Consider the following 16,691-nt stretch of genomic DNA (forward strand, 5'->3'; position numbering starts at 1 on the left):
CACTTTAAGTTGGCGCAACCCATGTTGGCTGGCGCACGTATTCTTTATAATAAACTGGTTATATCGTGCGGTATACTGCAGCAAAGCCAACCTCACAGGAGATCAAGAGGCGCGTCCGCGGGAACTATTCACTGCTGCACTCGGTGATTTTTTGGGTTTTTGTTAAGAACAGTGTAGGATTGGGCTTGTTGGTCAAACAATGCTGGTATATGCACTTACCTAAGGCATTTCTGTGAGTTCGTGGTGAAAGACGGCAAGATTCGCTGTAATTTCACGCGTTAATTAAAATGTTCATTAATTTTTTTATTATATATTTGCTGGTTTCCTAAGTGTCCCACGGAAAAGAAATATGGGGTTCTACGTGCCAAAATCAGTATATGATTATGAGACACGCCGTAGTGGAGGGTTCCGGATAATTCTGACCATATGTAGTTCTTTAACGTGCACCTAGCATGCGTCACGAAGGCGTTTTAGCATTTCGCGTCGTCTAAAACCAACGTCTAACATTACCCGAAAAAGACCCTTCTTGCGACGATGGAATGGGATCAGTGCTTTTGCAAATCGATATACGTAAGCACAAGTGTTTAATTTTAGCAAATTAAATGATCAAACAAATAGATGATTTTACTTGAAACCAATAACAATACTGAGATGGAATCGATCGTCTTTATGAGATGTGCAGTGCAAGAAACATTTTCCACACTCCATAGTCGGGTGGGGTCAGACAGAGAGGGCTCGTAGAGAGAGGAGGGTGCGCGCGCAGCTACACCACCTCGGTCTCACCAAGGCCACGGCTATTGGCCGCCGCCGCAAAGCGCGCCAAATTCAAACTCGAATCGTTCTTGGCTCAATGCCCCAAACTGGAATTATACATTTATTAAGAGTGCCCATGACATCCGAGAGAAGACGGAAACACACGAACTATAAAACCGTTGTATGTTTTCTTTATTATGACCTTCGTCGTCGTCGTCGTCGTCGTCTCTCTCTCTCTCTCTCTCTGTGTGTGTGTGTGTGTGGTGTGTGCGTGTGTGCGTGTGCGTGCGTGCGTGTGTGTGTGTGTGGGTGTGTGTGCGCGTGTGCGTGATATTCTAATTGTCTTCTATTTTGTGGATTATTAAAGCGTGATTTTGTGTTTGCGTGCGTATTTGGCTTTCTTGACGTACCATATTTTTCGTGTGGCTTTTTATTCTGGTTAGGCTGTTTCATTCATTTAACAATGTAACGTTGTGGAGAAGCCGGAAACATATTGTGCTAGTTGGCCATATTTCAACTAAATAATAACTAACCAACCAACCAACCAACTAACTAACTAACTAACTAACTAACTAACTAACTGACTGATTAATTAATAAGAACTGAATAACTAAATAAATAAATGCAGTTTTATGGTTTCTCGTACAACTGGTGTAGTTAAACACATTTTGATACATTTCGCTGTTTCAGCTTCATATTTTACTTCTATTTACCTTATGTCTCACGATAATTCACAATTTCCTCTAAGTGCGACGAAATTTTAAGGCCCAATTGCTTTCATGTTTAGATAAAGCGCGAGATTCTCTTTTTATAGACTTGAACCTCGGCATTAACCTAGCTCCGCAATGAGCAGCTAATATTCTGCGTGCCCACACAGCGTGACTGAGACTGCCTTGCCAGCGGTGGGGCTTGTAATCGATTCTAAATAATAATTTGCGAATATTTCCTCGTTCATTGTTTCGTCTAATTATAATGAGTTAGTATGCGAACGTGTCACCGTGTTTTTGGCAGCTTAAGCATTTGTTTTGTTTTATTCTCCACGATTACTGTCATGTTCAAATCTTTCGTCACGAGTTCCCAGTCTCTTCGACTTCCTTGTTATGTATTCTTTGTAACTTTCTGGTTTTCTGTTGCATGCGATGCGCGCACACCTTCGTTTTGTTTATATATTGTAAATTTCCTATAATTAAGGTGCGTGCGCGTGACCATCGTGTTTCACTTATAGGTTTCTTGGATTGCAGCGTAGGCATACGATAGTTTATTTATAGACATTGTATAGGCTCCCTGCTTCCTAAAGGAGCCTGTACAGTAGCTCTTTATTTATAGCGCGTAGCGCCCCCTGCAGCTCAAGCATATATATATATATATATATATATATATATATAACTAGAATCTTGCTGAATCTCGCAGGCGATGTATTTAAATTTCTATATAGCCAAAGAAAAAATCATGAGCCATTCAACTCTGTGAAGGTGGATGACCAGGGAAGCTGTTTAGCGTTGCTCCTCGGGAATCTGGATTATACGTGGCCTCTCCATTACAACGACACAAGAGAAGTGAAATTCAAAATGGAGAACGACTACTTGTCTTTCTAGTTTTTTAATATACATTTGCGTGGACCACGGGACCGCCGCCCAGAGGAGCCGGAGGAAACTAGACACGCCTGACGTTTCGACGGCACCGCCACCACGGGAAAACGGAAGGAAAGGAAACTAGATATGCATGCGCGACGAACGCCGTCAAAGAGAGGGCGGTGCGAAAGTAGACGTGGCCGACGCGGGTGGTACAGCAGCAAATCTTTGAGAAACCTTTATTATCTACCTGGGAGTCTACTGATCTTGAAAATGGTGCATATTGATAACTAATCTACTCAAAATGCATATCCGAGGGACGCCGACGAGCCAGCTGTGGAAGAAGATGACGAAGAACGCGCGAGCAGTGGCATGAGCGTGTTCGCGCGGGAACTGAGTATTCGCTGACGCAGGAGAAAAATGCACGGAACGCTAGCCATAAACGGCACGCTGTAAAAAGGGGGAGGTGGCTCCCGACACAGTTCAAGGCTGGCCATTCGAGGTAACGTGCTTGTTCGAGGGCAGAGCTTTCAGTGGTCCCTTCGCTGATTCTGGAATATAAGATGGAACTGCAAAAGGTATGCCTCCCCGATTAAAAACGAACAAGAAAAGGATGATGAAAAAAAGTAGACAGTTCCATTTACTTGCCACTATAATATGCCTAACGTCTGTGAACGTTAAAAATGAATAACGCTGTTTGCTTTTTTAGAGTGTACGTGTGCTCCTTTGAACACAGCGAAAGGTACGTAATAGTGTGTGTGGTCTACGCGGCTTGCGTGTGAGTATTTGATGCAGAAGAACAATTACCAACGTCCCGGTCTGCCAACTCTACAGTTGATTCAACAACGCGACAAGGGAGGTTGAATAGCTGCCACGTTCGACAGAAGCAAGAGTGAGCTTTTTCATCAAAATTTATTGCAGTCGATGTTACATCGCGCATACTAACCTTAATATCGGTCAAGGCTAAATGTATAATCGTAAAATGTATAGTAGAACCGTGGAAGCAACTAAGTTCGTCTTCATATGTCCCGTCCGGCACAAGGTCGATGAAGTGCACATCGGGTAAAAATATTATTATTGACGAGTTTAGATCCTCCATTTCAAGTCGCTATCTATCTATATTGCGCATTGAATTTCACAATTTTTACGTAAATATATAAAACCTACTATCAGCGAAAAACAAGAAACGTATACGCAACGATTTAAACGCGAACTACAGCTGCAACAAATTAAATACTCTCACTCATGAATGTGGGAATGTGAAATAAAGGTGTCATATGCATACCCGCATCACTCGGAGACTGCGGCTTTAATTCTGAGTTTATATTCGGCGTTTATAGACGCTAACAGATGTAGGACTGATGCCAAGAAGCCAGAACCCTTTTGTCCAGGTTCCTTGAAATTATTTGTAGCATCAGTCGGCCGACCAACCGATTCAATGACTGACTGAATGCTGCGAGTGATCAACGCATATGCCTAAACAGTCATCTCATTCGTTAGGCTATACGCAGCGCTCATTCTCATTCCACTCTGCTGCTGCTGACGCTGCTGCTTCTGCCGCCGCCGCCGCCGCCGCCACCTTGCCGAATGAATAGCTTACACACCAGACAGCACTCACATAACGAATTGGCTTATATGCAGCCCCGATCTGTATTACTCCTACATATGTGTTGGTCGACAGCTTTGTTCACATCGGAATTACGCAGTGAAACAACGAAGGGTATCTTATATTCTCAATGCATAAGCCATCGAGCGCGAAGTTTCTTGAATGAAGCGAAGCTTTGTGTGCCTTTTTTTCCCGAGGTTGGGCGCGTCTACGCGATCGGTTTCTCATCTATACGTGGGAAGACCCTAGAGAGGGTCACAGCGCAGTGGTCCAATCTCGGAGACAACGTAATCCGTGGTTGCAAAGGCCTCATGGTGGGGGTCTCCGCGTCTTGCCTTGCAGGCACGTGAACGCTATGCTGAAAAACACTGGCCAAAAGATGATTAGATGTATAGCATTTAATTAACCATTTCACGATATAGCTTCGCTTTGCGTATATTGATGTGCGTTGGATCTGCATAATTTCTTTTCTTCACAATAAGCCGGTGCAATGCCACCGTCCCACCGCGCACTGCGTCAGCGTCGTCCAGATTATCGACGGCAGCCGATTTCGCTGTTAACAGCATCAATATAATTAAGGCGCTCACCTCCGACTGGGTAGTTGACCTGCCGTCCCTGGACCTCCCTCGCGATCTCCTCCTCCAGACCGTGCTCGAAGACCAGGCGGCGCAGCGCGTGTATCTCCTGTGGGCTAGGCACCCTCCTGGCCTGCGCGGTTCCAGGGAGAGCACGATGGTCGGTCCCTCGGTGGGCGCTGTCGCGACCCGGGAAGGAGACGGCTCGCGCCAGCCGAGCCCGGTGGCGGCCAGTCGCCTCGGCCAAAAGTTGCGGCACGGACATGTTTCCGGTTGCTAGAGAGGAGAGCGAGGCGATGCCGCTGTTCGACGTGAAGAGGCACATGACAAGACACGACGTGGACAGCAGGCACAGCAGCAGGAGGACCAGGAACGGCGGGGCAAAGCTCATGGCACGCTGCACGAGAGAGAAGGAAGGTCGTAGATAACGCAGGCACTGCATGGTTGCGTGTAATACAGTGTGCCGAGCACTTAGCACAGCTGCAGACGAAACCGTGCAGCTGCAGGCATTTCACATGAGAGGACGTTTCACCAAATAGAGAAGCCGCTAGGTCGGTGAGAGGTATTTCACTTGCGGAAATAAAGACAAACATTAAGTCGATGTAAAGCGATACATCAGCGATCAAAGATTTACAACATAGAATGGAAGGACGGACGGACGGACGGACGGACGGACCAACCGACCGACCAACTGGCTGGCACTTTCTCTGTATCAGAGTCTTGACAGATAACACCACACCCTAAAGGAAAATTTAAGTAAACCATATTTCCTTCAAGTAATGACAGGCCTCCTCTATCACCCTTCACATATCTGACAGGCCTCCATATATCCTGGAGCCTCTACTTTTCCTTAATAATCTCCTCGAGGCGGCTTCTAAACGTTAACGCTTTATGATTTACCATATTTTCCTCGTCTACGTGGATATTAAGGGCATCACACATTTTTTTAAATATGCTCAGTTGTTTCACTGCCTTGCACGCAACCGAGGCAAATACTACTATCGACATGGTCAATTTTGTTGCCTGTAGCATTTTGTCCCAGCCTCAAAAAGGGAAGAAAAGGAGGGGGGGGAGGGGGGGGGAAGAGAAGCATAACAGAACAACGTAGCTCTGAGAAAATTTTGCGCATGGAGCTCATTTTGTCCCGAAGAAATAATCGTCATCTACCTTGCGTGCACCTTTCCTTGTTTCTTTACCGCTGCGCACCCGGTGCTTTAAGGTGGCGAACGGCATGCTCCTACCAGCGTGACACAGCGTTACTGACACCGGAAAGTATCGGACGAGTAGCGCTAAAGAAAGTAAAACACGCAGGATAGATGCCAATTTTTGCCTCAGAGGATGTAAAATTCTCTTAGAGGATAGGACACGACGGACATCGTGCATATGCAGTACAAGCTACAGTGACCTATAATTTTCAGTTCGTAATAGTAAATTGTAGTCAAATATCGATAAAAACCTTGAACATGTGGCGTTTATGCTTGAAAAAAGCAGTTTGGCCAAATTTATAGGATTTTTTCTACAGAACAAGACTTCAGATCGCATGGTTGACGGCGCTACTTGTGGATTTATGGCTGACTTTCGAGATTGCCTGCACAGTACAGCGTTTTATGCAAACCGCGCCGTTCATCGCGGGGGATTTCAAACGCAGAAAACCCTCTTTAGTACCAATTTTCTCGGCGACTAAATCTTTTATTCGCATTTAGAAAGATAATCGTTTAGAAATTTCTAGAATGTAACAGTTTAATTTGATCTAGAGCAAGACAGAGAGAAGCACTCTTTAATGGATGCTTGAGATATTACAGCGAAGCTGAATGTGACTAGCCGATTTGTCCGTCTGTCGCCTGTACGCCGAAAACTATCATCATCAGCAAGGGCTCGAGCGTCGTCGTCTTCTTCCACCGCTGGCTCCGTTGCCGCTCATCATTCCAGCGTAGAATTTCACACGTCTTCTGTCGTCGTAATGGGGAGGCCACGTTTACAGTGGTATGAGCCATTGCTTAAGGGGTTATGAGCCATTCATTGTCTTAAGTGACGGACAGATTTAATTTTGAAGCAATTTAATTTTGACGAATCGCAAGCAGCAATGCGACAATGGCGGACTACAGGCATACCGTCAGTGACGTCGTTCTTTCCGTCGCAAGCGAACGTGTGCGTAACCTCATTAAGAAACACAATGACGTAACCAATAATTCAGAAATGTACCGTCGGGATTAACCCAGTGATAAACACCGGGGCTGCATGTTTCAGCTTTGCTCGTTAATCATCTGTACGGAGAGCTTGGGCGGTGATTTTTTATTCAGGCCCTACGCCTAGTATGCTACTCCGGAAGACAACGGTCACATATGAAGTGACGCATTCATACATAGGGCACACGCACACAACATACACAAGCACACACAATAACAAGCAACTAATGTGTCTGGTCGAGGGCAGTGTCTCGGGGAACGTCTTTGGTAAGTTATACCGTGACCATTTAGTGCGACACGATCTGATTCCTCGACCGATATACGTTTCACATCGCATTGATCATCGTCACAAGGTAGAGGCTATTTTTTGACGCAGTAGCACTCATTCAAGGATTTTTCGTCTTCGTACATCCCAAGAATGGAACCACCTTCCCGCTGACATTGTTTCCCGTCGATTGTATAACTACTCCCCTGTGTAATGTCCTAGGCCCTACGGGTATACTAAATAAATAAATAAATAAATAAATAAATAAATAAATAAATAAATAAATAAATAAATAAATAAATAAATAAATAAGTAAATAAATAAATAAATAAATAAATAAATAAATAAATAAATAAATAAATAAATAAATAAATAAATAAATAAATAAATAAAGAGCGCCTTCGTTGCTCGCTAAATACTACCAGCTCTGTTCCAAGGTCCCAGTACATGGCGTAACCCTAAGGAGCTGCCACGTAAATGTAAGTTTAGGAGACCATGAGGCCGCATAGTTCGTGCCCTCATAAACATGAGTGCCCTCATAAACATTCCACACATTGCACTGTGGCAAACGCATCAATCGAAGTTCGTACAAGAAGTACAGAATGCGGTGTAAGCACGCACATTCCTGTCTTCTAAGACCCCTTCACGTGGGAGTCACATTTAGCGTAAGTCTTTCTATAGGACAATATGAATTCATTCGTAATAGATTGGTCCAATGTTTCTATTGAGGATATTTTAAAACTAGAAGCTCGTCTCTCTTTCTTCTCTCTCTCTCCTCCTTCCGCTCTATTTCTCTTTTTATCCCCCTACTCCTTCCCCCCGTGCAGGATAGCCAACCGGAACTACCTCTGGTTAACCTCCCTACCTTTCTATGCATCCTTTCTCTCTCTCTCTCTACAAACATTTTGTCGGCCCTTCTCAGCTAGTCCTAGCGATGGAAGGCTGGCAGCGGTCAGCCTTCCGCCGTTTGAACAGCGGGAAGTCGCTGCTTGAACACGTCTGACCTGACAAAAAATATTTACAGCAAATGAAGGATACGCCCAGCATCCGGTTACAAGAAAAGTCGGTCGTGATTGCAGCAGCTTCTTGGAGCGACTGATCAGCATTTGTTCTACTCTCCCCCAATTTGCATAAGAATGGTGCATGCGTTACACAAACCCAAGCTGATGGTAAAAAGAGGTCAAAGAAACACGACGAGAGCATGAAGACCTCAGCAGAAATTCGCCGAGAGAACTGAGCTTACACTGAGCGTTGAATTCCGCTTTCGTGATGTCAAGCGTGAGCTCAAATGAACCCCTCCCGGACGTGCTCCTGATGGCATGGGTCCAGGAACAGTACACTTCCAGTTCCTTTCTTTCTTTCCATTTTTCTGCTTGTTGCGGTTTATTATTATTATTCGATAGAAATTTTGTGGACACTCCAAGCGAATATTCGCCGTCGTCGTCGTCGGCGGCGTTGCGGTGAGGCTGCGCGTATTTTAGGTATATCGATGCCATATGCCATGCCATGCTATACGACATGTTATATATGCGGGTTATATTTTTTTACCACATTATATGTATATATATTTCAACTCTTGTTTTACACTTACACTATTTACTTCGGCGGTCATGCGGTGTCCCTAAATTCGTGGAAAGTACATGAAGGCAGCTTTTGTTTTTTTTTTCTTAATCGCACAGTATCCTGTCCCTCTGTACTCTCTGCATTCAAACGCGAGCAATTTCCAAAATACTCCAGTGCGTTGTTCCGGAGATCGGGTTCTAGGTTCATCCGCGTTTGTAACAGTTGATTATACAAAACGTTCCCTTTCGACTACACCATGCTTAGAAACTGGTTACGAAGCGCTTACACGTCGCACTTCCAGGTAATTACTCGTAACGGGCGTTCTTATCAGGTATTGTCTCTTCGTGTTTCAATTTAATCTGATGGTACATGGGGAATTAATTAACTTAGCTTAACTTAGCATCTGCCTTCAAAGGCACTCACTAATTACATTGGAACACATCACAGCTACATTTATTTCATTTATCGTGACTAAAGGTCCTCCATCCACGATCTACCACCGCTTTAAGAAACGTCCGTGGAGGCGCCTTTTGAACGCGATTTCGAACGAGCGCGCAATCACAGAGCTACTACCCTTGTTCGGTAAATCCCGCCCGCAGCGCACATCAGGATGCAGAGGCGAAAAAAACACCTGAACGACCGCCTTTGTGGCCGTCCAGCCGGAAGTGTCAGCGGAACAAACGCCCAAACACAAAGAAGGCTGAAAGATGGTCATCGTAAGGCGTGGGAGTCGGGTGCTTCTTCATTTTTTTTTTCTCATAAACTGTCGGTGCGTGTCCGTCTTGTCCGTGGGCACAACGCTCCGGCGACTTCGGGATTTCCACTAACCCAGTTTGGCGACCCCATGTCGAGGAGGCCGCGCTCAAGAACTACCGTCAGGAGCTCGTGCTTTGCTGAGGCGGCATCTCCTGACCACGGAAGCGTGGTCGGTGGCCGCCTCCGACCGCCCGTGCCACCCATGCGTGCACCTCGAGCGCGACACTCAACGCGTGCGCTAGCTCATCTAACCGGCTGAGGCCTGTGGCAACGTGCTGCGCGCTTGTACGCTGGTGCTGAGCCGCGCGAGCATTGCCGACAGCGGCCACCCATTGCGAGGGTCTGCCACGCTGACTCTTTCCATTCGTGTTCACAGTTCAGTTGCAGCAATCTCAACTCGGCAAACAGCCTGATTTTTTTGAACTATTTTGAACAGAGTTTCCCACAAGAACTAATAGAGGAAAGCCTGGCGCTATTGTATACGGTAGCTAAGATTAAAATTAATTCAGTTCTCGAATTTTACCTGCCAAAACCGCGATCTGATTATGAGGCGCGCCGTAGCGAGGGACTCCGTATTAATGTTGACTACCTGGGATTATTTAACGTGCACTTAATGCGTGGTACACGTGCAATTTCGCATACCCCCCCATCGGAATGCGACCACCGCAGCTGCATTCGGCATAAGTGGCAATTGAAAATAACTGGAATACACACCACATATCGCGCTCTTGTGTGGTGTGTGTTCATATCGCGCTCTTGTACGATCCCCACTCGGCGTGTGCAAAACAGCGCGTTTATTCAAGCCAATGTATACAACAAACTGGTCCAAATTGTAGATATAATTGTATTACGTGACTGTCACATAATAGCGCATAATCTAAGCGCGTGCCTCGCGTCATTCAAGCTAACAAAGAACAAGCCGGCCCCGCGGCAGCTTCGACAGAGGGAGAGAGCGCATACGCCACAGACAGCCGATGCGATCAACGGAGTCTATAAGCAAAAAAAAAAAAAAAAAAAACAAGATACGCGAAGGCGGCGGTAACGAGCGAGAGAGAGTGTGTATGTTGAAACAACCTCTCACCCGGCGAGCAGAGAGAGAGAAACGGAGAACGGCAACCCGGCTTGCGCCTACGGATGAGTCACCACCCTCCTCGACGACGCTCCGACGGCGGCGTTGCGAGAAACGTCTCAAAGATTTCCAGGCTTTGTTCATGCTACGGGATCACATCTCCGACCGAAGATTCCAGGAGTGCCGGCGAAGGCAATAAAAGCGCCGTGCGGGAATCGGAAGGGGATCAGACCGCGCCGGTGAAGAGAGGTGATTTCAAGACTGACCGTCTGCGGAAGACGGGTATTTCCCGGCAAGCTAACCGACGAGTTCATCAAGCGTCTGCATTTCCGGAAGAAGTTTCTTCTTCGAGATTTGCCTCGAGCTACGCCGAGATTGTCCGGCTCAAGACCAGCACGGGTGAATACGATTGGACACTTTGTGTTCCTATTAATTTTGTACTTTACGTGTTAGACTCTTAATGCTTGTCTTTAATTATTTCCAGTGTTTTGTTATTAGCCATCTGAATTGTATTGTGACGTGTCTAGTCGAAGTGTGCACGTGTGTATATAACTGCCTTGTTTGATTAATATATTTTGTTGTGTTTTGACAACTCTGAGCTCTGACTCGGTCTTTAGACCACAACCTGCGCTCGCTGGCGCACCAGAGGGCCCCTTATTAATTGTCCTTGCTTCGTGGGGTTATTTTCGGAAGCTGATAAGTCGGCTTTGGAATTTGGCCCGGCGTTGGCGCCTCCTTCACGGGGTGTATGACAGTGACGCTATAGGCTGCGCTGTGCTCTTTCACTCTTTTGTTGCGTGCATGTCTTTTGCTTATACTTTCAGTTGTATCCAGGTAATGTGGGCTTAATTATCCTCGAGCCCAGCTGTCAGCTTCGTTTAAGGAAGCCATCTGTTGGTGCATGTGGAGAGACAATAATTGCGGTCAAGCGAGCTTTTTTAGAGCACGCGGCGGAATTGCCCAAAGGACGTGCTTGCAAATTACATCTGGCGTTGTAATCTCCTGCAAATGTGTAGGCATTTCTTTTCAACCTGGCTTTACCTGCTCTACTTCCTAAAAGAAGTGCCACTACGTGGTTAAGCTATATTCTCATGGAAGATGGGCTCTGCTCGCGCAAATGAGACGTTCTTGTTGGAGGGTCTCCTATTTTTGCTTGTGTGTTCTCACTGTTTCGCCCTAGTTCATGCCTACGTGAATGAAAACCGACTGTGATGTCACGGACGTTTTGAGCCAGCTGTAGCCTAAACGTCAACGTAAAGAAGAGCAATCAGCGTCAAATTTCATCCTTGGATGAAAGCTCGTGTGTGAACGGGAAAAACTCTTTAAACCCACTTCCTCTTAGAAAGTATCTCTTTTGTGTTTCCTTCAACACAGTAAATCCCGTTGCCGAACACTTCAAGGGCAGAATGTTTCGTTCAGTGTACTTTGACTTGTATAGCGCCCGCGTCTAATTGACTGTTCACTAAGAACAGTGTCGACCGACACCACCACAAGCATATCCAAACTCAGCTCGGCTACTGGCCCATCTAACTACAAGACTACATAGCTCCCCATAGGCCGTGCATGGGCATTTTATCAGCCCTGACCTGAACTAGACCATGTCTATATCATCGGTGCATTTACTATCATAATCGACATCGTCACCCCCTTGAAGAAAAATCACATCATCTCACCCTACGGCAACCATGGTGGGATGCGAAAGCATCGCGGTGGGTGCGCATCGAGTTTCCGTTTCGTTTCACTTGGCAACACAACCCAATCAAAGTTAGAGTGAGAGAATGTATTGAGAAGAGAGGAGACGTTTGTACGGGGTTGTTGCGTTGCGCTTCGACTTTCCGAGCCCGGAGTTCGGGGTCGGCTTGATAACGCTGACGTTCCACTTCGGCGTGCCGAGCCCGTGTTGCTTCCGTAGAAATTTTCTGCCGACGTTGACGTTCGGCTTCACTGGCCCGAAGTTCGGGGTCCGCTTGCCGACGCTGACGTTTACGTTCAGCTTCCCGAGCCTTCGTCTGCTCCGCGGCGGTGGCGCTGCCGCTGCAACTAGCGCCGACGTTGAGGTTGTTCATGGCTTTTCGCACATCGTTTCACACAGAGAGAATGACGGAAGCACAGCGAACGCGCGCTTTATACTGCGCCGCGACACTTGCGCCGCCTGCCGGCGTACCCTTAGAGAGAGAGAGGAAGAGAGTGAGAGAGTTATATGCAATGATTTGCTGCGCCGCACCTGTGGCGGAGAGGGGGAGAGGGGAGGAGGAGAGCGCACACCTGCGTAGGAGAGGAGAATGAGGGAGAGTTGCGCATGCGCAGTATGAGTGCGGTCGCCGCAGAACGGACACTGCCCCGAGCATAAGATGCTCTCGCATCTAAAACGCTCGGCTCTGGCCCATCTAACTACAAGACTACATAGCTCCCCATGGGCCGTGCATGGGCATTTTATCAGCCCTGGACAACCTAAAGGCTAAGAGGATGAAAACTCCAAAAGCCACGCGGGCCGCAGATAAGTGCATCGTTGGCAGCACGTTTTAGACCCCTGATTGACGTTGAGTGATGGAAGGCAGTAGTGACAGCTCTTTAGGCAACAGCTGATCTGCTTTCCTCTGCGCATTACAAATCGTTAGGTCGGATGGCCTAAAGTCATCATCTACTACGTGCCTTGCTGATCGCGCATCACCAAAAGCAGCGAAAAGACGCGACACAAGCGCAGAGGGTGACTGACACCCGTATCACGCGGTCTTCGAGGACTATAAAGTCGGCGCCTTCTTCTAAGCCTGCTTAAGGCAGCAGTGACAGCGCTGCGGGCAACATCTCATATGGTTTCCCCTGCGCATTACAGGTTAGTGACTGCTTCGATCGTTAAACAGAAAGCATGGGTTGCTATGGCGTTCCATTGCTGTCACTGCGGCCCTGTGACGTTCATTCTTTACTCGCCTCTAGTCTGTGTTGAATAAGTAACTAACAAAGCTACTCAATGATTTCAAGGGGGAATTAAGATCTGAATGGAAGAATCGAAAACAACCACTAGAACAAAAGAGTCGATTTCAGGAAAGACGTTTACGCGCAGAGATTGATGAAATGAAAAAAAGAAGGCATGGATCTAATTAGCAAAGGTGTTGATGAAAACCGCGCACTTCAGGCAACCGTTACCGAAAATAATGCTATGAAGAAAGAAAACGAAGCGCTGCGGCATAAAGTATCTAACCTTGAGAAGAATCAGGCAGATTGCAAAACAAACCTCGCGAATGAGAAAACGGAGCAGTACTCGCGCAACAGAAACCTCGAAATCAAAGGAGCAGTAAAACAGCCAAATGAAAACCTTGCAGATACGTTAAATAAAATTGACAATGCCATCGGTGAGCCGATAACACGTGTGGACGTTGACGTGTGCCACTCAGGCTCAACGAAAGATGCAAGCAAGCAAAATATTATCGCACAGTGTCAGCGCCGCGACAAGCGCGACAAATTGCTTCATAAAGTACGCAAGGCGAAGCTGACAGACGCTTCACTAGGTTTACCCAAGCATTCCTCCGCATACGTCAACGAACACTTGAGTTCCGAGATAAATATAATACAGGGAATGGACGTAACGCGCAAGCCCGAACACTGTTGAAAACTGGTTTGGACAAGAAACGGCGTTGTTCTTGCACGACGCACGGAAGATTCACCTGTCGTTCAGATCACTTGCGAAAGTGATCTTACCAAAATCTGCAGCGCTGCGCAGACTAACTATTAACTTCTGCTTTCAGTCACTTCGATCTCAGGAACAAAATAGCGAGGAAAAGCAATACGCTTCCTGAAGACATCGAACCTACTGTATAAAACAGTATAAGGGTACAAGTGAGTGAGTGAGAGAGATAAAAAGAAGTTAGGGATGTTAACCAGTAAATAGTCCGGTTGGCTACCCTACGCTGGCGGAAGGGAAAAGGAGAATAGAAAGAAAGGATACATATATAGAAAGAAAGGAATGCGGTGAGTGTGAGCACATAAAACAATATACGCAGTCAAAGGCGCTCGCACGAGCCAGTCGTCCTCGAAAAGCAAATAAGTGCCTCCACTGTCTTCCAAGCCGATGGTCAGTGGGGACGGTGTTCCAGTATTGTCTGTTCACTCAGTGGATGATCTTCTACTTTCCTAAATGCGTTTTCGTTTTGCAGCTGCTTGCCACAGTTGCCTCGGGAAACCCGAGCTTTTGTCAAGCCGCAGAGAGAGCGTAAACTTTATTTTGAAATCAAACACATTCGAGTCCGGCGTCTTTTTAGTGGGTCTGGGCACCCGCCGCGGACGCGGTTCCGAGACCTTGTCTCGTAGCGGCTTCTTCGGCTCGCTGGACGGCCCAGAGTTGTGCTGTCAGGTTCGAGCTGAACAGTGCATTCTTCCAGTGCGAGCGGAGGCTGGCGGTGGAAGAGACGGAGGGGTCAGCACTGCCCGAATTGTTTGTTAAATCCTGACACTCCCATAGCATGTGATTAAGCGTCGCAACCTCGCCACACGACGTGCATATGTTTGTAGTGTACATGTCTGGATACATGGCGTGCGTGAGTCTGGGGTTTCTGTGAGAATCCTTTTGTAATTGTCTGTAGTGTACTGCTTGCGTCCTGTCTAACGTAGCATTAGGGAATGGGTATACGCGTCTCTGTAACTGGTATTGTGTCGTGATGTCGTGGAACCTGGTCATACGATCCTCCCACGCCCAGACGTTTGCAGTACCCCGCGGGGGCTCTTCCACCGATGATGCTCGGTGAGTGAGGCCTCGAGCAACGCGGTGAGCCGCTTTGTTGGGGGTGCTCAGTCCAGTGTGTGCCGGGATCCATAGCAAGTGCCTTGGGTTATCGAAGCCGGCCTCTTCCTGGTGTATGGGATGTCGCTGGAGAATGTGATACGCCTCTTTCGAGATGCGTCCATTTGCAAAATTTCGAATTGCCGTTTGCGAATCGCAAATCACGTGTGTAGATTTGGTTTGAGTGAGGGCCAGTGCTATGCCCGCTTCCTCTGCCGCTTTGGCATGTGCCGTGTTCACGGTGACGCTCGTGGGGTGGTTCACTCGGTGGCTAGTAACTGCCGCCACGAAACTCTTCCTGTCTCGATAACAGGCATGCGTCGGCGAAGACTGCCTCCTTGTCGTTGGAGTAACTTTGGTTCATGTGTTGTGCTTTTTCTCCGCTCTCGTTTTTTTTTTCGCCCATACCTCATCGTGAAAATAAATATTTGACTTGATTTGATTTGATTTTATATAAAAAATGGGTATTTTACACAGGATCCGATGCGATCTGTGCAGATCTGAAGAGTCTATCGATCACCTCCTCCGCCACTGTTCCCATTTAGACGAAGGACGCCAGACTTCGCGGCGTGCCTGCTAGTGAGCAGACTGTATATGATCGGCCTTTTACCGAAGCTAAGGTCCTAGGATCCTGGCCTCGCCGCTCGTTAGCCCTGAAAGGCACACGAGCGCCTCTTGAGTTCCTTAAATCAATAGACTTGAGTGCCCGACTGTGAAATCGCGATATCTTTTCGAGTGCATATGCACAGTCTGAACTCTTCTCGGTCACTCTTTCACTCCATCATCCCGCTACCCACGTGTTGGGTAAAAAAATAAACGAAGTCTAGTTACCCTTCCTGCCTCTTTTTCAAGTTCTCTCTCTCTCTCTGTCTCTATATTATGCTATCATACGTGATCAGTGACAGGCTTTTTTTTTTTTTTTAGACAGAATTGCACCAAGCCGTAATTTCCGTCCTAATTTTTGCACCATCGCCTTCACCACTGATGTAGTCGTTTGGTCACTCGTATATTATCATAGCAGTTCCAGGCAACGCCGTGTCTATTCCCATTAGCGCTCCGCTATCACGCGCGCGGCCCCGTCGCATCAGCATTTCCCCGCACACCGCGCATGCAGTCCTCAAAGTGGCACACATACACGCCCGGCACTGGCCAGCCATGCATGACTGAAGACTCCGGTCGGCGCCGCCGGAGCGCGTGCCGCATCACTTTCACCGGAAGGAAGCTGCCACGCGCGTTGCCTTCACACTGGTATACAGCACGCAGGGCTGCACTGTGTGCCCGAGATTTGCGTTACGCTTGAAAAGGGTTTCCGGCGTCAACTCGACAGATCGGTGTTAAAACACCCTCCTGTAAACCTGTGGCTATGTGGAGTCTTCCGAGTACGACATGCCTGCCATGCACATAGCCAACGTTTATAGAATACAGTGGAATCTCGATGATACGATGCTGCATAATACGTTTTTCTGGATAATACGTTTTCTCTTTCTGTGCGATTATATTCCGATAATACGGTTTTCTGATGATACGTTCATTTTCCGTTCCCGTGAAGATCATATCAACGAGATTCCACTGT

General features: G+C 47.2%; 1 protein-coding gene across 1 annotated transcript in view; it reads right to left on the reverse strand.

Annotated features, from left to right (window-relative positions):
• LOC119455649 (transmembrane protease serine 9) overlaps positions 1 to 16,691 on the reverse strand; it is a 58,481-nt gene that overhangs the window by 30,434 nt on the left and 11,356 nt on the right. Inside the window, exon 2 of the mRNA XM_049669065.1 lies at positions 4,518 to 4,902. Within this exon, the coding sequence (XP_049525022.1) occupies positions 4,518 to 4,902 (385 nt within the window). The remainder of the gene's footprint in view (positions 1 to 4,517; positions 4,903 to 16,691) is intronic.

This window comes from Dermacentor silvarum, chromosome 6 (assembly GCF_013339745.2).
Source record: "Dermacentor silvarum isolate Dsil-2018 chromosome 6, BIME_Dsil_1.4, whole genome shotgun sequence".
NCBI lineage: Eukaryota > Metazoa > Arthropoda > Arachnida > Ixodida > Ixodidae > Dermacentor > Dermacentor silvarum.